General features: G+C 52.5%; 1 protein-coding gene across 1 annotated transcript in view; it reads right to left on the bottom strand.

The window, feature by feature from the left end:
• Nucleotides 1-3,212: 3,212 nt before the first annotated feature.
• The window catches only part of ATCAY (ATCAY kinesin light chain interacting caytaxin), a gene marked incomplete at both ends in the record, with an annotated part of 28,623 nt that continues 11,446 nt past the window's right edge, over nucleotides 3,213-20,389 (bottom strand). The window contains 9 exons of the mRNA XM_079704074.1: nucleotides 3,213-3,288; nucleotides 5,694-5,729; nucleotides 6,473-6,571; nucleotides 10,790-10,876; nucleotides 11,771-11,902; nucleotides 13,411-13,513; nucleotides 13,938-14,123; nucleotides 15,481-15,702; nucleotides 18,893-18,951. Coding sequence (XP_079560200.1) covers nucleotides 3,213-3,288; nucleotides 5,694-5,729; nucleotides 6,473-6,571; nucleotides 10,790-10,876; nucleotides 11,771-11,902; nucleotides 13,411-13,513; nucleotides 13,938-14,123; nucleotides 15,481-15,702; nucleotides 18,893-18,951 — 1,000 coding nt within the window. The remainder of the gene's footprint in view (nucleotides 3,289-5,693; nucleotides 5,730-6,472; nucleotides 6,572-10,789; nucleotides 10,877-11,770; nucleotides 11,903-13,410; nucleotides 13,514-13,937; nucleotides 14,124-15,480; nucleotides 15,703-18,892; nucleotides 18,952-20,389) is intronic.

The raw sequence follows: 20,389 nt of genomic DNA, 5'->3' as shown, positions 1-20,389 counted from the left end.
ATTAAAAAAAAAAGTTTTCAAGCAGCTGGAAAGGATGTGGGGTTTCAGACATGGATGGAGGAGACGGACACCCCCCGGAGACTGTGACTCAGGATGAGGTGGGGACAAGATCCAGGGTCAGAGGGTGTCCGACAGAGGTTTCCTGGCATCTGGGATCTTCTTTTGTGTCCTCCTCTGTGCTCATGTCACCTCAGGACATGCTGGAGAGGCAGAAACACAGTCAAGTTATTATTATTGTATTTAAAGAAAGTGGAAAATGTTCCATGTGTGGGGAATCCAAAAGAATGATCTAATCAGCTTCAGTGTGCCCTCAGCAGCAAGAGTGGCACCTGCCTTTCAAGGTCTGCCACCTGTCACCCACCTTCTAGGTATGGTTCTGAAGGGGACTTCTTCCTTGGTGCCCCAGCCAAAGAACAAGGCCCCAGGGCTGGTGCCCTCGATCAGACTGGAGGGAGGCTTCATCTCACCCATCTACTCACCAACCCATCTGTCCATCCATCCACCCACCCATCCATCCATCCACCCACCCATCCATCCATCCACCCACCCATCCATCCATCCACCCACCCATCCATCCATCCATCCACCCACCCACCCATCCATCCATCCATCCACCCATCCATCCACCCATCCATCCATCTGTCCATCCATCCATTGCTCCCAACCATTCCTTCTTTTATGTATTTAATCATTTTAAACATGCTTGTTTTTATCATCTCTACCTGAGGATTCCCAGGAGGAGGTCTAATGCTGCTATTTGTTGTACCCGCCGACTTTTTCTCATGGTGAATGATTTCCTTGCGTGTTTTGTGTCTGTGGATGGGAACTCAGCTCCAGAAGGACTGAGATGGTCTTGTCAGAAATGCATTGAGAACTTGCTTCTATTCAGTGTCCCCAGGGCAGTGCTGATCTAAGACGATTTTTTATGTTTATTTCTCAGCTTGGGGCTTCTTGGGTCACATGGGTAGTATTAAGGCATGTGGCTGGGCCATGTAACATATTTGTAGCAGAGTGTGTTGTCAGGGATTAACCCCGCAGCTTCCAAAGGAAGGTCTGGCCCTTGCCTGGCTTCTGGGAGGTCACCTCTAAGCCCTTTGAACGTCCTTCCTGATAAGAGTATCTTTGTTTGCCTGGGACCTGGGGTCACCCTGGATAGACTATACTGACAATGGGATTTAAGGCAGGAGCCATGGACCATGTGGTATCAGTTCAACCTCTGGAGGGGCTAGAGACTAAGGTCAGCCACATGGGTGGTCCACCATGCATATGACTGACCCCCAGTAAATACCCTGGACACCAGGGCTCACATGAGCACACCTGGTTGGTGACACTTGGTGTACATCACCACACCTGGCTGCTGGGAGAATTAAGGGCTGTCCCAAAACAACTCCCCTGGGAGACAACTGGAAGCGTGCACCTGTCTCCCCTCACCCCACCCCACGCTCTTTTTCCCATTGCTGACTTTGAGCTGTACCCACACTTCCACTTTAATAAACCATAACTGTCAGCAGATCAGCTTTGCTGAGTCCTGTGAGTCCTTCTAGCAAACCACTGCCCCCGAGGGTGGTCTCCAGGACCCGTGACACACAGGGAGGCTTTTCCTGGCATCCAGAGCCAGGTAGACACACTGAGATAGGTTGTGGGCAGACAGTGCACCCTCTGGCTGAGTAAAATCCTGGGCTTCAGGGGGCCTGGCTCTGGGTGGACATCTCAGTCAGGGCCGCTGTGTGGCTCAGCTCTGGGACCTCCTGTTAATGACGCCCCACTGGAGTGGAGCAGGGACCGGCTGCCTGGCCCCAGAGGAGGCCCTGTTGTCATGGTAACCACGGTCTCCCTGCCTCCCTGGTGCAGCATCCTCCCCCCATCAACAATAAGTCATGAGGCACTCATCCCAGGGTAGGTTCCACATAGAATGTTTCCCAAAAAAAGGTGCCAAGCTTGCCCCACTTCCCACCCACCTTGTTTCCTGATCTTCTGTGGCCAGAGCAGACCTGTGGGAAAAGGAAGGAGTCTCAGCATTAGTTGCCTGTCTGGGGAGGCTTGGCATTTGGCCATGAGCCCCATGAGGGCCAATATGGCTTCGCCCTGATCTGGCACAAAGCAAGTATCAGCACGTGTCAGCTGTGTAACAAACGAGCCAGGACAGGCAGTCGTGAGAATGGCTGAGCCCCTTCACTGCCACAAAATGAAATCACTGTTGCTGCTCCAGGTCCACCCACTGGGAAGGCTGAACCCATCCACTGGGACCTGCACAAAGGTCACCAGCTGGAACCTTCATCTGAGAGCAGATCTTGGTCTCTCGGCCACATCAGCTGCCCCTGGTCCCCATGCTTGGCCTGTGCTGGATGCAGGGTGGGAGGAGGAGGGGGCAGTGGTCCCAAGATGCAACCGCTGCCCTCAAGGAGCTCAAGGACAGGAGAAGGAGGGTACGACAAGGGTCAAATGCAGGAGGCAGACCTGAAGAAAGAGACAGGAAAGGTGGGAGGGGCCTCTAGAGGCCAGGGAGGGGGTCGTGCCATCTGTCTACACATCCCAGGGTGAGGCACTAAAGGACTTTCAGTAGAGAGTTGCTGGATTTAAAAAAAACAGGAGGGGGCTTCCCTGGTGGCGCAGTGGTTGGGAGTCCGCCTGCCGATGCAGGGGACACGGGTTCGTGCCCCGGTCCAGGAAGATCCCACATGCCACGGAGCAGCTGGGCCCGTGAGCCATGGCCGTTGAGCCTGTGCGTCTGGAGCCTGTGCTCCGCAACGGGAGAGGCCACAACAGTGAGAGGCCCGCGTACCGCAAAAAAGAAAAAAAAGGAGGGATTCCCTGGCGGTTCAGTTGTTAGGGCTCTGTGCTTCCACTGCAGGGGGTACAGGTTCTATCCCTGGTTGGGGAACTAAGATTTCTCATGCCGCGGCCCAGACCGGGGTAAAAAAAAAAAAAAAAAAGAGGAGGATAGGAATGGGAACAACTGCTTAACAGGGTACAGGGTCTCCCTCTGGGCTGTGGAATGTTCCGGAACTGGAGAAGGTGCTGGTTGCCCAAAACTACAGATGCACTAAATTTACATTAAAATGGCTCGATGGAATGGGCCTCATGCTGGCCGATTCACAGTGGTGGTCTTACTTCAGCACCCTGGTAATGTCAGATCACCTTCATCTGAGGTTCCCTGGGCTCAGCAGGCCCCCGCGGGTGTGGGCTCTGGCCCTGTGGCCACCTGCACACACTTACCTGTCCTCCGCCAGCCCCGCCTCCACCTTCTCTTCAGACCTGGGCAGGACACACTCTGGCTGCGGCCTTGCGCTGGGGACAGAAAGAGGTGACGAGGGATAACCAGCCAGCCGAGTGGGCCCAGGGGCTCTCAGCTCCCACTGGCCCCTCTGTCTGGACCCACCATGGCCCGACAGCGATCAGGAGAGGGTTTGGCTGCCCCCGGGGAAACGCGGGGGCCCAGAGGGGGGACTGTGTGATGGGATGACCAGGGGTTCATGAAGATGGATGCAGATGGTTGGTGGGGGGGAGGGGCAGGGGCTGTGGGCCATTCCTTGGGGGCGCTTATCTCAGCTTATCGCCGCCGCAGGGGCCTCATGCACTTGCTCCCTGGACGCTGCTGCCCGTGTGCTGTGATTCTGGAAGGTGGGCGCCCTGCTTGTCCTGTCACCTGTCTACTCCCATCCATAGCTAAGGCTCAGGAGGCGGGAGGAGCGTAACTCAGACAGAGAGACAGAGGAGAGGGGGACCTGGGGGTGGGGAGAAAGGGAGGAAAAGAAAGAAGCCAGACCGACAGACATGACTACCTCACACCCATCAGGATGGCTACTACCTTTAAAATTTAAAAAAAAATCTTTTTTGGCCACACCACGTGGTGTGCGGGATCTCCGTTCCCCAACCAGGGATCGAACCCACAGCCCCTGCAGTGGAAGCACAGAGTCTTAACCACTGGACCGCCAGGGAAGTTCTCAGGATGGCTACTACCTTAAATGTAGAACATTTGTTATGTTACTATGTTGGCGAGGATGTGGAGAAATTGGAACTGCGCGTGGCTGGTGGGGTGAGGATGTCAAATGGGGCAGCCGCTGTGGCAAAGATTCTAGCTGCTCCTCGAAAGATGAGACATCGAGTTACCATAAGATCCAGCAACTCCACTCCTGGGTCTATATACACCCCAAAGAAGTGAAAGCAAGCACTTGAATAGATAACTGTACACCCGTGTTCACAGCAGCACAATTCACAACAGCCAAGAAGAGGTGGAAACCCCCAGTGTCCATCGAGAGGTGATGGATGAACAAAATGTGGTCTATCCGCACACTGGAATATTACTCAGCCTTAAAAAGGAAGGAGATTCTGACACCTGCTACAGTGTGGATGAACCTTGGGAAACTTATGCTCAGTGAGATGAACCAGATGCAGAAGGACAAATACTGTCTGATTGCACTCACACGAGGTCCTAGAGAGTCAGATCCACAGAGACAGGAAGTAGATGGTGGGGGCCAGGGCCTGGGGGAGGGGCTGGGGAGTCAGTGTTTCATGGGGACAGAGTTTCAGGTTGGGAAGATGAGAAAGTTCTGGAGATGATGGTGGGGCTGGTTGCACAACAATGTGAATGTGCTTAATGCCACTGGGCTGTGCACTTAAAAATGGTTAAGATGGTGAATTTTATGTCCTGTGTATTTTACTGCAACTAAAGATATTGAAAAAAAAAAAAAAAAACAAGACAGGAAGGAAGGAAAGAGGAAGGGGAGGGAGGGAGGGAGTAGAGAAGAGAGAGGAGGGGAAGGAGGAAAACTCCCTGGAAGGCGTGGGATGGCGGATCCTGCTGCCCTCCATGCCCCCTTCCGCTCCACTCACACTCATCACTATTAAACGACGCTGTGTGAAGCCGCCGTAATTTTTCTCATTATGTGTCTCATCTGCCGACATCACCCGTCCTGCCCCAGGATCTGCTTTCCTCACTCGGTGAGGCAACCCTCCCCTTTGCCCTTTGAGGAAACTTCTGGACCAGGACTCAGTCTTAATCGCCTCACTCTCCCCCAGGCTGGCACAGGGCCTGGCATGCTTTCGACTCACTGAAAGCCCCAACTCTTTCTCAGACTTGCTGTGTGGCCTTGAGCAGGTGTCTTGCCCTCTCTGAGCCTCGGATTCCCAGCCTATCAGACGCTTTTAGGAATCCTGGCCCTGCCCTCCTCTTGGGGTGGAGGGGTGGGAATGGGGGGGGATGAGAAAGGATACAGGAATGGTATAAGGGCTCCATAACTGGGTGGGACCGAAATAGTCCTGAAGTTCTGTGAGCACTGCCACTCTCGAAAATTAGCCAATAAGTCAGTGAAGGGGCGATTCTGGGGTAAGTCTGGCAGGGGCGAGCATGGAGCCGGTTGTGTTCCCCCCACTGCCATCAGGATTACTAGGATGACTCTCTATGGAGTCTACTATTTCTGTCCGGTGGGTTACATTGGTCCTGATTTCTCACAATAACCCTCAGGGTGGCTGTGAACTTTTCACTTGCCTAATGTCACTCTGTGACTAAGTGAGGGAGCCTGGATTTGAGCCTGGATCTGACTCCAAGCCCTCGAAAGAAGGGCAGGGCCTTGAGCTCCGTGCGTGCATGACATGGGTCCCCACTGAGCGGAAGCCACCAATTTCCCCCCAGCTGTGGGCCCGGCTCAGCGTCAGCCCTAACCTGGCCCGGGCACAGGCCACTCCGCACAGACCTTTCTCTCCTGGGCTTGAGCCTTTCCTCTTCGTACCTGGAAGAGAGAGAAAGGAAAGCACGTGAGATGCAGCCTGGGAATCCCCTTCCCTCTGGGAACAGGGAAGCAATCTCACTGTCACATCTGAATACACGCCAGGTCTTAGAGCAGAAAGGACAGCCGGAGCTGACGGGTCTACTGGTCTTTTTTGTTTCCTGCAGTTGCTTTACAAGCCTGCCCACGCCCCCCCGACCCCCCAGGGCAGAGGATATCTGTTTTGTTGGTATATTCCAGCATCTGGAGTAGATGCGGCTCAGTGGACATTTTTTGCATCAGCCCCGAACACAGCCAGTATAAAGCGACCCTCTCATTGACACGGGTTTGGTCTACAGGCCCCTCCATCAGGGCAAAGTTTTTCTGTAAAGGGCCAGAGAATCAGTATTTTTGGCTTTGCAGGCCAGTCTCTGTGGCAACCTCTCGATTCTGTTGTAGCTCGAAAGCAGCCGTGGATGGTTTGTAAATGGATGCGTGTAGCCGTGTGCCAATAAAACTTTATTTATAAAGACAAGCCAGGGGGCCAGGGCTCACTGGCCCCCGGCCTGCACTAGATAGCCAGGCCCGCTGTGTTCTGTAATTTCACAGGAGCTTGTTTCACTGTATTTCCTTCTTTTCTGCTTTCCCACACAGGCCTGGTTCCCTGGCAGCTCGGTTGAGCTGAGTAGAGGTGGCGGAGAGGTGAGCAGCCTGGGGGAAATGGGGATGGAGGTGGGGGGTTATTCCCATGGCCCAGGGACACTCACTGTAGCACGCAGTCTGGGATCTGCACGTGCTCCATGGGGATGAGCTGCTCCAGATCTTCCAAGCTGTGCACATACTGGATCTTGTTGATGAACTTGACGCTGGTGGGAGAAGAAGCAGGGAGACACCTGAAAGCCAGCCCTCAGGGTGGCCCCTCAGGGCCAGAAGGAGCAATGGCAGACAGGGATGCACACGCAACACTATTCCAGGATGCCCCAAGCACCTTTGCCCAAGCTTCCCTCCCCACCTATGCCAGCCTCCACCCCTGGCCCCTAGTGGGGGAACAGAGCAGAACCCAGGGTCTCCCCTTGCAAGAAGAGAAGCGTCCTGAACCACGTGTAGGACACCCGTCCTTGCTGAGCTGAGGAAATTCTTTGAAGGAAGCAGAGAGGAAAGATGATGCTAGACTCCAGGCTCCATCCACCCCAGGAGTTGCTCCTCTGTGTGAATCTTCCCAAGAATGCTTTTCTGGCACAATCGCCACTGCTCGGATGGCACCAGTAGTCATTTGGTCACGAGACAGGTGCACATGGGGACTGCTGATTCATTCCACATTCTTTCGGGATGAATGGCTTGTTCAGGTCCAAACCCCAGCTCTGGCTGTCTGCTACCCACTGAGGTGCTTTGTCACCAGTGCATTGCTTTGAACTCGTGATTATTTTTTTAAAAAATTACCTTAAACCTAATTTTGGTAAAATGTCCAATAAACTTTTTTCAAGGTCAAATCAGTTTTTTTTTTCTTTTTAAAAAAATTATTTATTTAGTTGCACCGGGTGTTAGTTGCGGCAGGTGGGCCCCTTAGTTGCAGCACACAAGCTTCTTAGTTGTGGCATGCAAACTCTTAGTTGTGGCATGCATGTGGGATCTAGTTCCCTGACCAGGGATGGAACCCAGGCCCCCTGCGCTGGGAGTGTGTAGTCTTATCCACTGCGCCACCAGGGAAGCCCCTCACATCGGTTTTTCTAACGATGAGAAATACAAGGCCAAGAGAATGTAACAGGACACTAAGTCATAAAATAATCAAATAACAATAAAGAAAAGAAAAAAAGTAAGATAGAGTCACATAGTTACAAAACTGTGTCAAGAAGTTTTACATCTATTTTTAGAGATTAGATAAGAATTCGGCTCAAACTTTCCGGCACCCGGCGAAAACGGAGACCCATGAGGAATGTTACAGTTTGCAGTGTCCATAAGAGAAAAATACACAGGTTAATCAGCAGAGGCCACTGGTAACCGATCAGGGAATGATAGACGGTTTTCCCACAGAGAGTCACAAAGCGGCCATGTGTACCGGAATAAATAAACCCCACCGCTTTCGTGCAGTTGAAATTTCTTCTTTCTTTCTTTCTTTCTTTCTCTCTCTCTCTTCCTTCCTTCCTTCCTCCCTCCCTCCCTCCCTTCCTTCCTTCTTTTCTTTCGCTGAGCTACAAAGCTTGCAGATCTTATTTCTCCCACCAGGGATTGAAGCCGCACCCTCAACAGTGAAAGAGCAGAGTCCTAATCATTGGACCACCAGGTCCAATAAAGAAATTTATTTTCTTTATTATTATTATTTTTTTAAAGAATCATCTTTTTTAAAAAATTAAAATTTTTAAAAAATTTATTTATTTTTGGCTGCGTTGGGTCTTCGTTGCTGCACGTGGGCTTTCTCTAGTTGCGGCGAGCGGGGGCTACTCTTCGTTGTGGTGCGCGGGCTTCTCATTGTGGTGGCTTCTCTTGTTGTGGAGCACGGGCTCTAGGAGTGTGGGCTTCAGTAGTTGTGGCACACGGGCTCAGTAGTTGTGGCTCGCGGGCTCTAGAGCACAGGCTCAGTAGTTGTGGCACACGGGCTTAGTTGCTCCGTGGCATGTGGGATCCTCCCGGACCAGGGCTCGAACCCGTGTCCCCCGCATTGGCAGGCAGATTCTTAACCACTGCACCACCAGAGAAGTCCCGAAATTTATTTTCTTAATTAAAAAAAAAATTATTCTTGGAACATGAGTTCTTCCTCCAGTTGGTGTGACAGAAAAGTAAAGGGCCCAGGGACAGGGAGTGAGTCTCAGACCCACTCTACCTGAATACCCCGGGTCTGGGAGGCTCTGAGGGTGGATGATCTGATTGGTTGCAAAGGTTTTTTTAGGGGGCACAGAGGCGACACCTGTGGTCTGAGCAGTGGGCTGTTAATACAGGCGAGATCACATCGTGAGGACGCCATGGTAAAGCTGCCATGTCCGTTGTTGGAAATGGGTACCCGGTTTCCACGTGACGATGCTGTCTGCCTGTGAGCTGAGCTCTGTCTTGGGAAGCAGGGCTCTCGGGAGGGAGAATTCCAGTCCAGGGCGAGGCACATGCCCATGTTCAGATCATCGTGGAATAAACAGGAGTTCTTTTTGAGATACAATCACAGAACCTCACGGCTAGGGCCCGGTGGCAGCTCAGAATCTGTCTCCACTTCCCTCGGCTTTTAAACAGGGAAGCTTACTTTACCCCACTCTCCCCTCCTATTTCTCTGAAAGCTCAAAATGAGACCTTTGAAATTCACCACAGGAAAAGCAACCCAGGGAATTCCCAGGCGGTCCTGTGGTTAGGACTCCACGCTTTCACTGCTGAGGGTGCGGGTTTGATCCCCACTTGGGGAACTAGGATCCCACAGGCTGTGCAGCATGGCCAAAAAAATAATAAAATAAAAGTAGGAAAAGCAACCCAAAGTGAGAGAATTATCTGCATTCAAGGCAAATTTCGGTTCCCGAATTATGGGATGTCGAGGACAGAAGGCAATTCTGTTAGGCTGAAGTGTGTGTCTACCGTTTTGCCCAGTAATTGTCATCATCAGCACAAATGACCCATAATTAGTGTATTAAAGGCCCGATTTCACTAATGTGCAAATGTCTGAGAGTGCTTGGGAGTCACTGAACAGCGCGTCTGAAGTTGCCTCCTTGCCTCAGCGCTGTGATGCTCTCAAGGCAAAGTTTGGCCCCGTCTATTAAACTCATCACAGATTCTTCACCGGGAACGTGGAAATGAAGGGTCTTCATTTAATTCAATGTTTTGAATTATATTACATTAAATGTACGTTTAATTTTATGTGATTGACGAGGGCGTTTAACATGACTAATTTTGTTTCACTTGCTCTGTGTGTACAGGTGCTTCTATCTCGTGCACATTCCAAAGAAGGAACCAGCCCCTGAAACTCACAGGAGGTCACCTGTAAGCCCTAGGAATGTCCCGTCTGGTAAGCGTCTTCATTTACCCAGGGCCCATAGTCTGTGCTAAAGATGTGCTTCCTGGTGGGGTCTTGGGCCATCATATCAGTTACTGAGGAACTAAGGGGGCTGCGTGGGCACTCCATCCCCGTGTGGCCACGCCTTGGTGGAAACCCTGGACACCAAGGTCAGCTTCTCTGTTGGCAGTACTTCCTACACGTGGTCACACGTCATTGCAGGGAGAACGAAGGGCTTTGGGTACAACTCCACTGGGACAGGGCAATCAGAAGCTCCCTTCTGGCTTCTCCTGGACTCCCATACGCACCTTTTTTTTTTTTTTTGCGGTACACGGGCCTCTCACTGTTGTGGCCTCTCCCGTTGCAGAGCACAGGCTCCGGATGCGCAGGCTCAGCGGCCATGGCTCACGGGCCTAGCCGCTCTGCGGCATGTGGGATCCTCCCGGACCAGGGCACGAACCCGTGTCCCCTGCATCGGCAGGCGGACTCTCAACCACTGCGCCACCAGGGAAGCCCCATACGCACCTTTTTCCTTTGCTGATTTCAATCTTCATCCTTTCTCTCTAATCACCTGTAACCCTGAGCACAACAGCTTTTCTGGGTTCTGTGAGTCCTCTAGGTAAATCATCAAACCTGAGGGTAATCTCGGGCACCCCCAAAACACACATGTATCGATTCACCACATCATTGTCCAGGAGTGGGTCAGACCCTCCTGACATCCTAATGCCCCTCCCTCACAGATTCCAGAGTGGATGGAGCCGGGCTTCCTTCTGAGGGCATGTGGTGGGCTGGTGACCTTGCTGTGTGACTCTGGGTGATTCCCGGGAATATTCTGAGCCTCAGTTTCCACATCCATGAAACGGGCATGGCCAGGTCAACCTTTCAGGGCTGTGGTTGTAAACTTTAAAAGGTATCCAACATTCAATATGGGAGAGCCGGTTGTTACTATTCCCACCCCCCACTCCGTGATGTGATGTTCGTCACTAAATAACAATACATATGATTTTAAATTGTTTAACGCAACAGTATAGATTCATCAGAGAGGAGCTGGAAAATGCAGATTAAAAAATAAGACACACAAAAACCCAGGTGGCTATCCGGGCACAGGTCATGATCTTACCTGATGAAAGGGCGGGAGATGGCCAGCACGGTGCGGATGAACCAGGACGGGTGGACGATGATTAAGGACTTCAGGTTTTTCCGCAGTCTGCGTGGGGAGACAGAGGAAGCAAGATGGGCTCCTTGGGAAAGCCCCAGGGAGGGAGCACCTAACCGGTGTTACCTTCTCTCTGTGCCCAGGAGGTGCTATGCTTATCTCCATTGGCAGGGAGGAGGTGGAATCTCGGTAAAGCTAAGCCCCCTCGCAGAGTTTGCAGGTGGCAGAGCTGATGTCCGGTCTCCAATCTCTCTTAATTTAGAGTCTGAGCATTTGACTTCATGGCCACACCATCTCCCATTTCTTTCTTTTTTTTTTTTTTTTTTGCGGTACGCGGGCCTCTCACTGTTGTGGCCTCTCCCGTTGTGGAGCACAGGCTCCGGACGCGCAGGCTCAGTGGCCATGGCTCACGGGCCCAGCCGCTCCGCGGCATGTGGGATCTTCCCGGACCGGGGCACGAACCCGTGTCCCCTGCATCGGCAGGTGGACTCTCAACCACTGCGCCACCAGGGAAGCCGCCCCGTCTCCCATTTCTGAAAGATTTTCTGGGGCCCCCTGGTTCTGAGCACCTATTATGGGCATGTTGAATTGCAGCCCCCTTATTTGGGAAGAGGGTCATTGTAGGAGAAATTAGTTAAGGTGAGGTCATATAGGAGTAGGGTGGGCCCCTAATCCACTATGACTGGTGTCCTTATAAAAAAGGGACATTTGCACACAGGTGTCCACAGGGGAGCTTCTCCCTCACGGCCCCAGAAAGAACCAACCCTGCAGACACCTTGATCTCGGACTTCTAGCCCCCAGAACTAGGAGACAACACATATCTATTGTATAAGCCACCCAGTCTGGTGCTTTGTTACAGCCGCCCCAGCTGACCACTACACACCTTTCAGAGGGACCTCAGGGCCCCTTGCACCCCGACAAGGTCCCCCAGCCCCACCCACTCACCTCCTATCAATCATCTGGTAACACTTCTTCAGCCAGCCGATGCCGGGCATCCTCCGCCGAGGCGTGGCCCCATTCAGGTACACGATCATGTAATCCTCAGCCACAAGGAGTTCCAGACTGCTGATGACGTACCTGGTCACGGGACACAGACGACAGGGGACCCGATGGAGGGGCTCAGAGTCAGGAAGCCCAGTTCCCGGGACTGAACCCCTGGGGCACCTGCCCTTTCTGCCTCCGCCTGCCCTGGCTCTGCCAGCCACACCTGTTCAGGTGTTGTTGGCTGTCCTGGCATACTCGGCCCGAGCGGGGGGTGGGGGATGACCCCAGCCCACCCCAAATTTGTGTCAGTGGGCACAGTGATTGTAGTAGTTACTATTTTATTGAGCACTTACTAGATGCCAAGTGATTTATATGCATGGTCTCCATTAATCCTGGGAGGTGGGCTTCAACAGCCCCAGATACACCTGGGGAACAGGTACCCACAGCCAATAGTCCACTGCACCGGACATTAGGGACCTGGGGTCTGTCCCAGCCCTGTCTTCCCCTAAGTGATTTCAGAAGAATCCTTTCTTTCTTTTTTTTCCAAACAACATTCTTTAAAAATTTATTTATTTATTTATGGCTGCGTTGGGTCTTCGTTGCTGTGCATGCGCTTTCTCTAGTTGTGGTGAGTTGGGGCTACTCTTCGTTGCGGTGCGCGGGCTTCTCATCATGGTGGCTTCTCTTGTTGCGGAGCACGGGCTCTAGGTGTGCGGGCTTCAGTAGTTGTGGCGCACGGGCTTATCTGCTCCACGGCATGTGGGATCTTCCTGGACCAGGGCTCGAACCCATGTCCCCTGAATTGGCAGGCGGATTCTTAACCCTGTGCCACCAGGGAAGTCCCTTTTTTTTTTTTTTTTTTAAATATCTAGTTATTTATTTGGTTGCACCAGGTCTTAGTTGCGGCAGGCGGGCTCCTTAGTTGCAGCTCTCCGGCTCCTTAGTTGTGGCATGCAAACTCTTAGTTGCAGCATGCATGTGGGACGTAATTCCCTGACCAGGGATCGAACCCAGGCCCCCTGCATTGGGAGCGCTAGTCTTACCCGCTGCGCCACCAGGGAAGTCCCAGAAGAATCCTTTCTTCTCTTTCAGCCTCTAATTCCCCATCTGTAGATTGGGGAGACTGGGCTCCCTGGTATCTCAGGCCACTTTCCGATCTGACCTTCCCTGGCTACCTCCTTGTCCTCTGGCCCACCTGGCATCCAAGCCCCCCCCCCCCACCGCTGTGTAAGAAGGAAATCTTTGTAATAATGATAATAAGAGTGATAACGATTTGCTGAGTTCCTACTGTCATCTGCCAGGCGCTTTATCCATATTATCTGTCTCCATCATAATAAAACTCTACCTGTGTGTCCTTGGGCAAGTGACTTAACCTCTCTGTGCCTCAGGCTCTGCAGCCACAGAATGGGAGGCAACAGTAACTAACCCACAGGGTCCTGTCGAGGGTGGAATTCGTTATCACATACCAAGCCCTTCACTTCGTGGCTGCCACATAGTAAATGCTCCATAATTGCTAGGGATGATGACAGTAGCACCGTGAGGCCCACCGGGTGGGACCCTCAGAACTGTGGGCAGCTGGGAGGAGGGGGTGGACCACTTACAGGAAGAGGTTCTCCATGACATAGTGGTAGTCGGGGGAGCTGCTGTCTGGGAGGAAGCAGGCGGCAAAGACGATGATGGCGTTGAGACCTTCCCCGTAGTATCCTGGGGAGAGGTGGCCAGTGAGTGAGTAGCCCCAGGCAGAGATGGGTAGAGCCGTCTCCCAGCTCTGAGCCGCCCCCTGCTCTGCCCTGTGCAGCGGCCTCGTCGCTGGCCATCCCCTTCCCGCCCACCGCGCACACTCAGAGGGTACAGCTCTGAGTCGCAGCAACCTGGCTGGAGAAGCCAGCCAATGCTTGACCTGTCTCCGCCTTTGGTGGGGGACGCCAGCCACCCTGGTAGACACCTCCGGTGTGCATCCGGCACATCTATGCCTTGCCCCCCTGCGAGTTGCACCCCTGCACACCCGGACACTAGGGCTTAATTTAACATCCCCCTGGCTCAGAAGAAGAGACTGAGGTCCAGAGAGGGCCACTGATGGGCCTCCAGTTGCTGGAGCCGGGAGGGGGCCCAAGGGGTGTGGCCTCACCTCCATGGGTCACCACCCTCATGTAGGGCCGGATCATGTGCAGGTCAATCCGGTGTTCCTGTTCCCCAATGATCACTGTCCGCCACAGACGCCCATTGGCGGCACTGCCATCCTCGGCTGAGCCATCCCCAAACAGGTCCGCACTATCCCCAGGCATATTCTTGGCGGCGGCCACGGGGGTGTCATCTGGAACCGGGTGGGGGGGGGGCGGGGGGGGAAGGTGAGCGGAAGGGACGCCTGAGTCCGGACACCTCATCCCAGCTTTCCTCTCTGGGCTACCTTTGCCGCCTGTGGCCACGGAGCCCTCTCCTCTCTCCCCAAGCCAGAGGCGAAACCGCTCATCCTACCCTTTGCTGACAGGCAGTGTTAGATTGGGGCTGCTGGGCGAGATGGAGGACCTGGGAGTCCAAAAGTCATGCCTAAATAATAATTTTTCTTTCCCCAAGCCGTGGAACACAGGAAAGTGCTCAGTCAGGTGGTTGGCCTGGGTAGAGCCCGTCTCTTGCTGTGTGACCTTGCACACATTCTTTCCCTCTCTGGGCTCCTCAGGATTCTTAACCACGCTTGAAATATCTGCCTCTTTCCCACCCGTCATCCTGCAATCTTCCCGCCTCAGAAAATAGCCTGGCCGTTTTCCCAGCTGCTCAGACCCCACACCCAGGTGTCACCTTCAACCCCCTCTTCCCCTTCGTACTCCACATCCACCCAGCAAGTGCTGTGGCTCTGCTTCCGTCCCCCTGGCCACCGCCATCGCCACCTTTCTGACCTGTGCTCTTGCCTCGGCATGTCAGCTCAAATAACACCCATCCAGGGAGGCCTGTCCCGGCAACCCTGCAAAGCGTCCCCCACCCCCAGGTAGCTTGGTTCAAGGAGTCTCGGCCTGGGTGCTTTTGACCTTTGGGGGCTGGTCATTCTCTGTGGGGCCCCCTCCTCCATCCCAGGCGCTGTGGGGTGTGGAGCCACCTCCCTGACCCCACCTACTTGATGCCAGGATTCCCCCAGTCATGACAACCACAGGTGTCCCCAAACATGGCCCAGTGTCCCCTGCGGGTGGGGGTCTGAATTGCCCCAGTGAGAACCCCCTGCCCTCTCCCATCACCTCGTTTCCCTCACAGCACCGACGACCAGGTGCAATTATCTTGTGTACATTTTTTCCGTTACCCAGAGCCTGGCTTTCCGATGGCCACGCGAGCAGGCAGGCGATGTCTATTCCTGACATGCCCCCACCCGATCTCCCTGCCGCCCCCTACACAGCAATCAAGACCTGCTCCACAAACAACTGTGGAATCAGGGGGACGCCCTTCCTCTGGTCTCGGTCCCCTTTGAGAATCGGGTGAAAGATACATCTCCCAGCAAAGTCCACAAATCCACGAGAAAATGTGCATGGAGTCCCAGGAGCTGTCCTGGGAGCCCCGGGTTGGAAGACCTGTCCCCCTTGAGCCTACGGGGATGGAGGAGGGGGGCTCTGGTCAGCTGGTCCCCAAGCCAAAGGGAGCGCTGGGGTCCGATTTGGGGGCTGGGCAGGTGCGACGAGCGACCTCACCTTCCCACTCCAGTTCATTGCCGTTCCCCAGGAATTCCAGCGAGTCGGTCTCATCTGGGGTCTCGATGTCATCCACGTTGATATCCAGGTCATCAGGGGTGTCCAGGAAGTCATCGGACAGCAGGGAGCCCTCGCTCTGGTCCAGGGAAATGTTGATCTCGGGGGCCACCAGCGTCTTCCGCTTACGATGAGCCGCGTTGAAGTTCAGAGTGTCGGGAGGGGCTGTGGGGGAACAGGAAAACAGAAAAAAAACAAAAGCAAAGCAAGATCAGTCACTTTTGCTGTTTTCTTTCTTCTTCCCCCTCTCCTGTTCCCAACCCGGTGGAGATCCACTCCGCCCCGTTGAGGGGAGTGGTTAGAAGTCACAGGACATCCTTTCATGGCAGCGGTTAATATAATCATCTAGCGTGGAGGTCAAGGGCGGACGCTTGGACGTAGGGCAGACCTGGGTTCAGAGCCTGACCTCGCTACTCACCAGCTCCGTGACCCTGCAGTGCCATGTTGCTCTGGGCTTGACTCACTTTTACTATCTGCAAAATGGGGCTCACAGGTGAGTCGAGTCAAGGTTGAACAATGATGTGGGGATTAGACCCCGGGCAGCCTGGGCTCCAGATGGTGTGTTCTGGCCCTACCAATATCTGCGAGTCTTGTTCCTTCCGGCTAAGGCTGGCAGAGAATGTCCACGTTCTGCTTTTGGCCTCTCTGTGATGCTCAACTCTAACAACTAACTTTTAGTGATCGTGTAACATAAGCCAGACACTCTGCAAAGCTCTCCCCTGCATTTTCACGTTCCAACTTTGCTATTGCCCCCTTTAACAGATGAGCAAACTGAGGCACAGAAGGGCAGGATCCTCCCATGTCACTCGGAAGCCTGTCGGGATGGATATTCCCCATGGTTTGGACCTCTTCCTCCTAAAGACTCTTAGCCTGGACTCTGGTCTCCTTGTAAAAGGTGGTTTCTCCTCCTGGGCTGCCCCCCATCTGACAGCCCACAGAGTAGAGCCAGCCCCTCAGGTTTACCCTGTTTCATCACACAGCCTTTGAGGACAAAATAAGTAAACTAGTAGGAGACTCCTACTCCTCTTTTATTAGATGAAGACATTCATTGATCCATAATTTTTTTAAATTAATTAATTAATTAATATTTTTGGCTGCGTTGGGTCTCCGTTGCTGCGCGCAGGCTTTCTCTAGTTGTGGCGAGCGGGGGCTACTCTTCATTGCGGTGCGCAGGCTTCTCATTGCAGTGGCTTCTCTTGTTGCGGAGCATGGGCTCTAGGCGCGTGGGCTTCAGTAGTTGTGGCATGTGGGCTCAGTAGTTGTGGCTCGCGGGCTCTAGAGCGCAGGCTCAGTAGTTGTGGCACACGGGCTTAGTTGCCCCGTGGCATGTGGGATCTTCCTGGACCAGTGCTCGAACCCGTGTCCCCTGCACTGGCAGGTGGATTCTTAACTGCTGCGCCACCAGGGAAGCCCCCAGTGATCCATAATTAAATGGACCACATTTTTTTTTTTCACTTTGAATCTCACTTTTGTTTTTCACTTTGAATCTCTCGGTCCCTAAGCAGGAGGTCAGAGGTAACTGCTTCAGGAGACAGTGGGATAGAAACATTCGCTTTGGCAGAAAATGATAAAAACATAGCAGTCACATTTATCAAGTGCCTGCTATGTGCGGGGCACTGGCATGATTTCTTGCTCTCACCATGACCTTGTGTGGTGGGAAATGTTACCCATTTTACAGATGTGGACATTGAGGCAGGGACTTGCCCAAGGATCTGACCCCAGGCTTCTCAACTCACTCTGCCTTTTTCACGGGAAGTGTGTTAGGAGCAGTGAATCATGAGTGCTTGATTTAAAATACTGCTACTCTTCCTGATGGGGTCAAGCTGTGGGTCACAGCATGGTGGCAGTAAGACTAAAGGTGCAAGGAAGCACGGTGGCAGTATGCCACCACATGGACCTGGAGGATAGGGCATTGAGCCAAAGAAGATGGTTCTCCAGGCTTAAAACCTATTGGAATTTGCCCTGCCAAGTTTCAGACTTGCTGGGACCCGTGACCCCTTTCTTCCTTCTAATTTCTCCCATTTGGAATGAGAATATCTATTCTATGTCCATCCCGCCATCATGTTTCGGAAGCAGAGACATTGCCTGATTTCATAGGTCCACAGCTGGAGAGGGATTTTGCCCCGGGATGAATCACACCTGAGTTTTTTTTTACCTCCTGCCTCCTGAGCCCTTCGACTGATTAGACACGGCCCACCCACACAATGGAAGGCAATCTGCCTGACTCAAAGTCCATGAATTTAAATGTAAATCACATCTAAAAAAACACCCTCAACAGAAACATCTAGAATTATGTTTGACCACATAGCTGGGTACCATGGGCCAGGCAAGTGAATACATAAAATTAATGATCACATCTCCCCATCTCAAGTTCCTTAACTTAATCCTATCTGCAAAATCCCTTTTGCCATGTGAAGGAACATTCAGGGGTTCCTGGAATTAGAATCTGGATATCTTTGGGGGTCATCATTCAGCCAGTCACACCTAGGAAGTGGGGTACTGTTACTACACACTCCTTGTTTTACAGAAGTAGGAAATGGTGGCCCAGAGGGGTGAAAGGATTTGCCCAAGGTTACCCTGTGGGGATGTGACAACACCGGGCAGAGCCCATGTGCTCAGGCAGGAAGAAGGGCTGGTACTCCAGGGTGACCAACCATCCAGATTGGCCCCAGAAACCTGGAACAAATTGATCCCCCTACCTGGCTCATGGGCATAGTGTGGTACAGGGGTAGGCAGAGATGGCTCTCACTGCTGTGTGACCTCAGGGATGTGGCTGTCCCTCTCTGGGCAGTCTTTCCCCTGTAGGGTGGGCTCTGTGATGGGCTGCATGGGGGAAATGCTGGCAGAGCGGGGACCCTCAGCAGGACTCTGCCAGGAGATGTCATTGAGGAGAACACATGTTTGAGGCAGCTTCTCTGGCTGCCCCAGACCCTCTGTCCTCAAAGTCTGGGGCTTTGGATCCTTAGAGCCATGAGCCCTCCTGAGTGCTCAGGGCAGCAAGCCCTCCCAGGGCTGACTTTCTGCCTGGCATCCCCTGGGCACTTTACACAAATCATCTTGTTTAATCCTTGCATGCCCCTTCTGTGGGAGGCTCACTACCTGTATTTAGTAGATGAGGAATTGGAGGCACAGAGAAGCTAAGCAACTAGTTCAAGGACACAGAGCAACTGACGTCATGATGGCGCCCATACACGTCTCTGGCCCACAACCACACTGCTTTCCCTGCAGGACTCGGAGCAGAACAACCCCCTTCCCTGACATTTCACCCAGGAGGCATGACCTCTGACATTTCTACAGTTATAGTGCTGGGCACAGCCCAGACCGTGTGCCCATTTCTGCATGCATGGAAACTTACAGGATGTGTCTTCTGTGGCACTGCCAAGCAAGTCCATCCCCGTCTCTTCCGAGAGTGGCCTGCAGACCCAGCAGGGAGCGGACATCAGCCACCAGGCCCCACAAGTCCAGCCACAGGAGCGTGGAGTTCACACAAAATGACACCAACAAAATCTGTTTAGCTTTGAGAAACAGTTGGGACAAAATACATCTGCTTGCGAGCATAGAAAATCATAAACAATCAGCGCTGGAGGGCTCCCATTGGATCATCTAATTAAGCCTTTTTTTGGGGGGGGGGACGGGGAAAGCTGAGGCCCAGTGAGAAGAAGGGTCTCATCTATATTATATTTGGAATATAAGCAGCATTCTTCATGGGCTGACCCCACAGGGTTTGGTCTCCGATGAATTGTTGCTATTAACGCAGCCAGAAGTTGTCCAATGGACATAGACAACTGAAAGAGCTCTCTGTGGCCAATGCTGGACTGGTCTGACCAGCAAAATATATCATGAAATATTGGATTGTGAGCCAGTGTTTAAAATAAAATGTCCATGAGTCCATACAGATGTAAATAAATGATTGAATAAACAAATACAGGGAGAAGAGACAAATTTTTCCTGCAGAGAAGAATTTCATATAATGTCTGTAGATATTCTGCCCTCAAGGAGATGGAAAGTAACCCCCTTCTCTGTAAGTGTGGGCTGGGCACAGTGACTTCTTTCCAAAGAGGACAGTATGGGAAGGGGGGAGGTGTGACTTTACAGTGGACACACCCAACCAGCATGAACTCAGCCAGGGGACCGAGGTCAACACCAGCAGTGATGAGTCATGTTGATGGCAGCCACCCCGAGATGAAGGAGACGGCCCTTCACAGGTGGTCCTCCTCCCAGCACCCGGCACCCCACTCTAACCGTGAGAAAAACATCAGACAAGTTCCTACTGAGATTCTACAAAATCTCTGGCCACAGTCCTTCTCAAACCCGTCAAGGGCATCGAGAACAAGGAAAGTCTGAGAAACTGTCACAGCCCAGAGGAGCCTGAGGAGACATGATGCCTGAATGTTACGTGGGAACCTGGGTGGGATCCTAGGAAAGAAAAAGGATATCAGGAGAAAAGGACTATGGAAATCTGAATAAATTCTGGGCTTCAGTTAACAACAGTGTATCAATATCAGTCTATTAATTGTAACAAATGTATCAGCCTAATGTAAAATGTTAATTTAGGAGAAGCTGAGTGTGTGGGAGGGTGTACGGAAATTTTCTGTAATATTCTTGCAACTTTTCTGTAAACCTAAATCTTCTAAAAAGTAAATTTTTTTAAAAAAAGAAAGGCAGCCAGCTATACATCTGTGCCCCTTTAATGCTTGGTGGAGCACGAATTTGCAAAATAAGACCTGTTTCTCTGGCCATGCCCAGACTGTTTTTTTTTTTTTTTGGACCACAGCTCATGCCGCCTGACTTTGACCCACGTGCTCTGGCTCCTTTGCTCCCTAGGGAAATAGTTCCAGGCAGAAGGTTTTGC

The sequence above is a fragment of the Hyperoodon ampullatus genome, assembly GCF_949752795.1.
Source record: "Hyperoodon ampullatus genome assembly, chromosome: 4".
Lineage (NCBI taxonomy): Eukaryota > Metazoa > Chordata > Mammalia > Artiodactyla > Ziphiidae > Hyperoodon > Hyperoodon ampullatus.
Note: the sequence above shows the minus strand (reverse complement) of the source record. Positions and strands in the feature narration are given on the sequence as shown.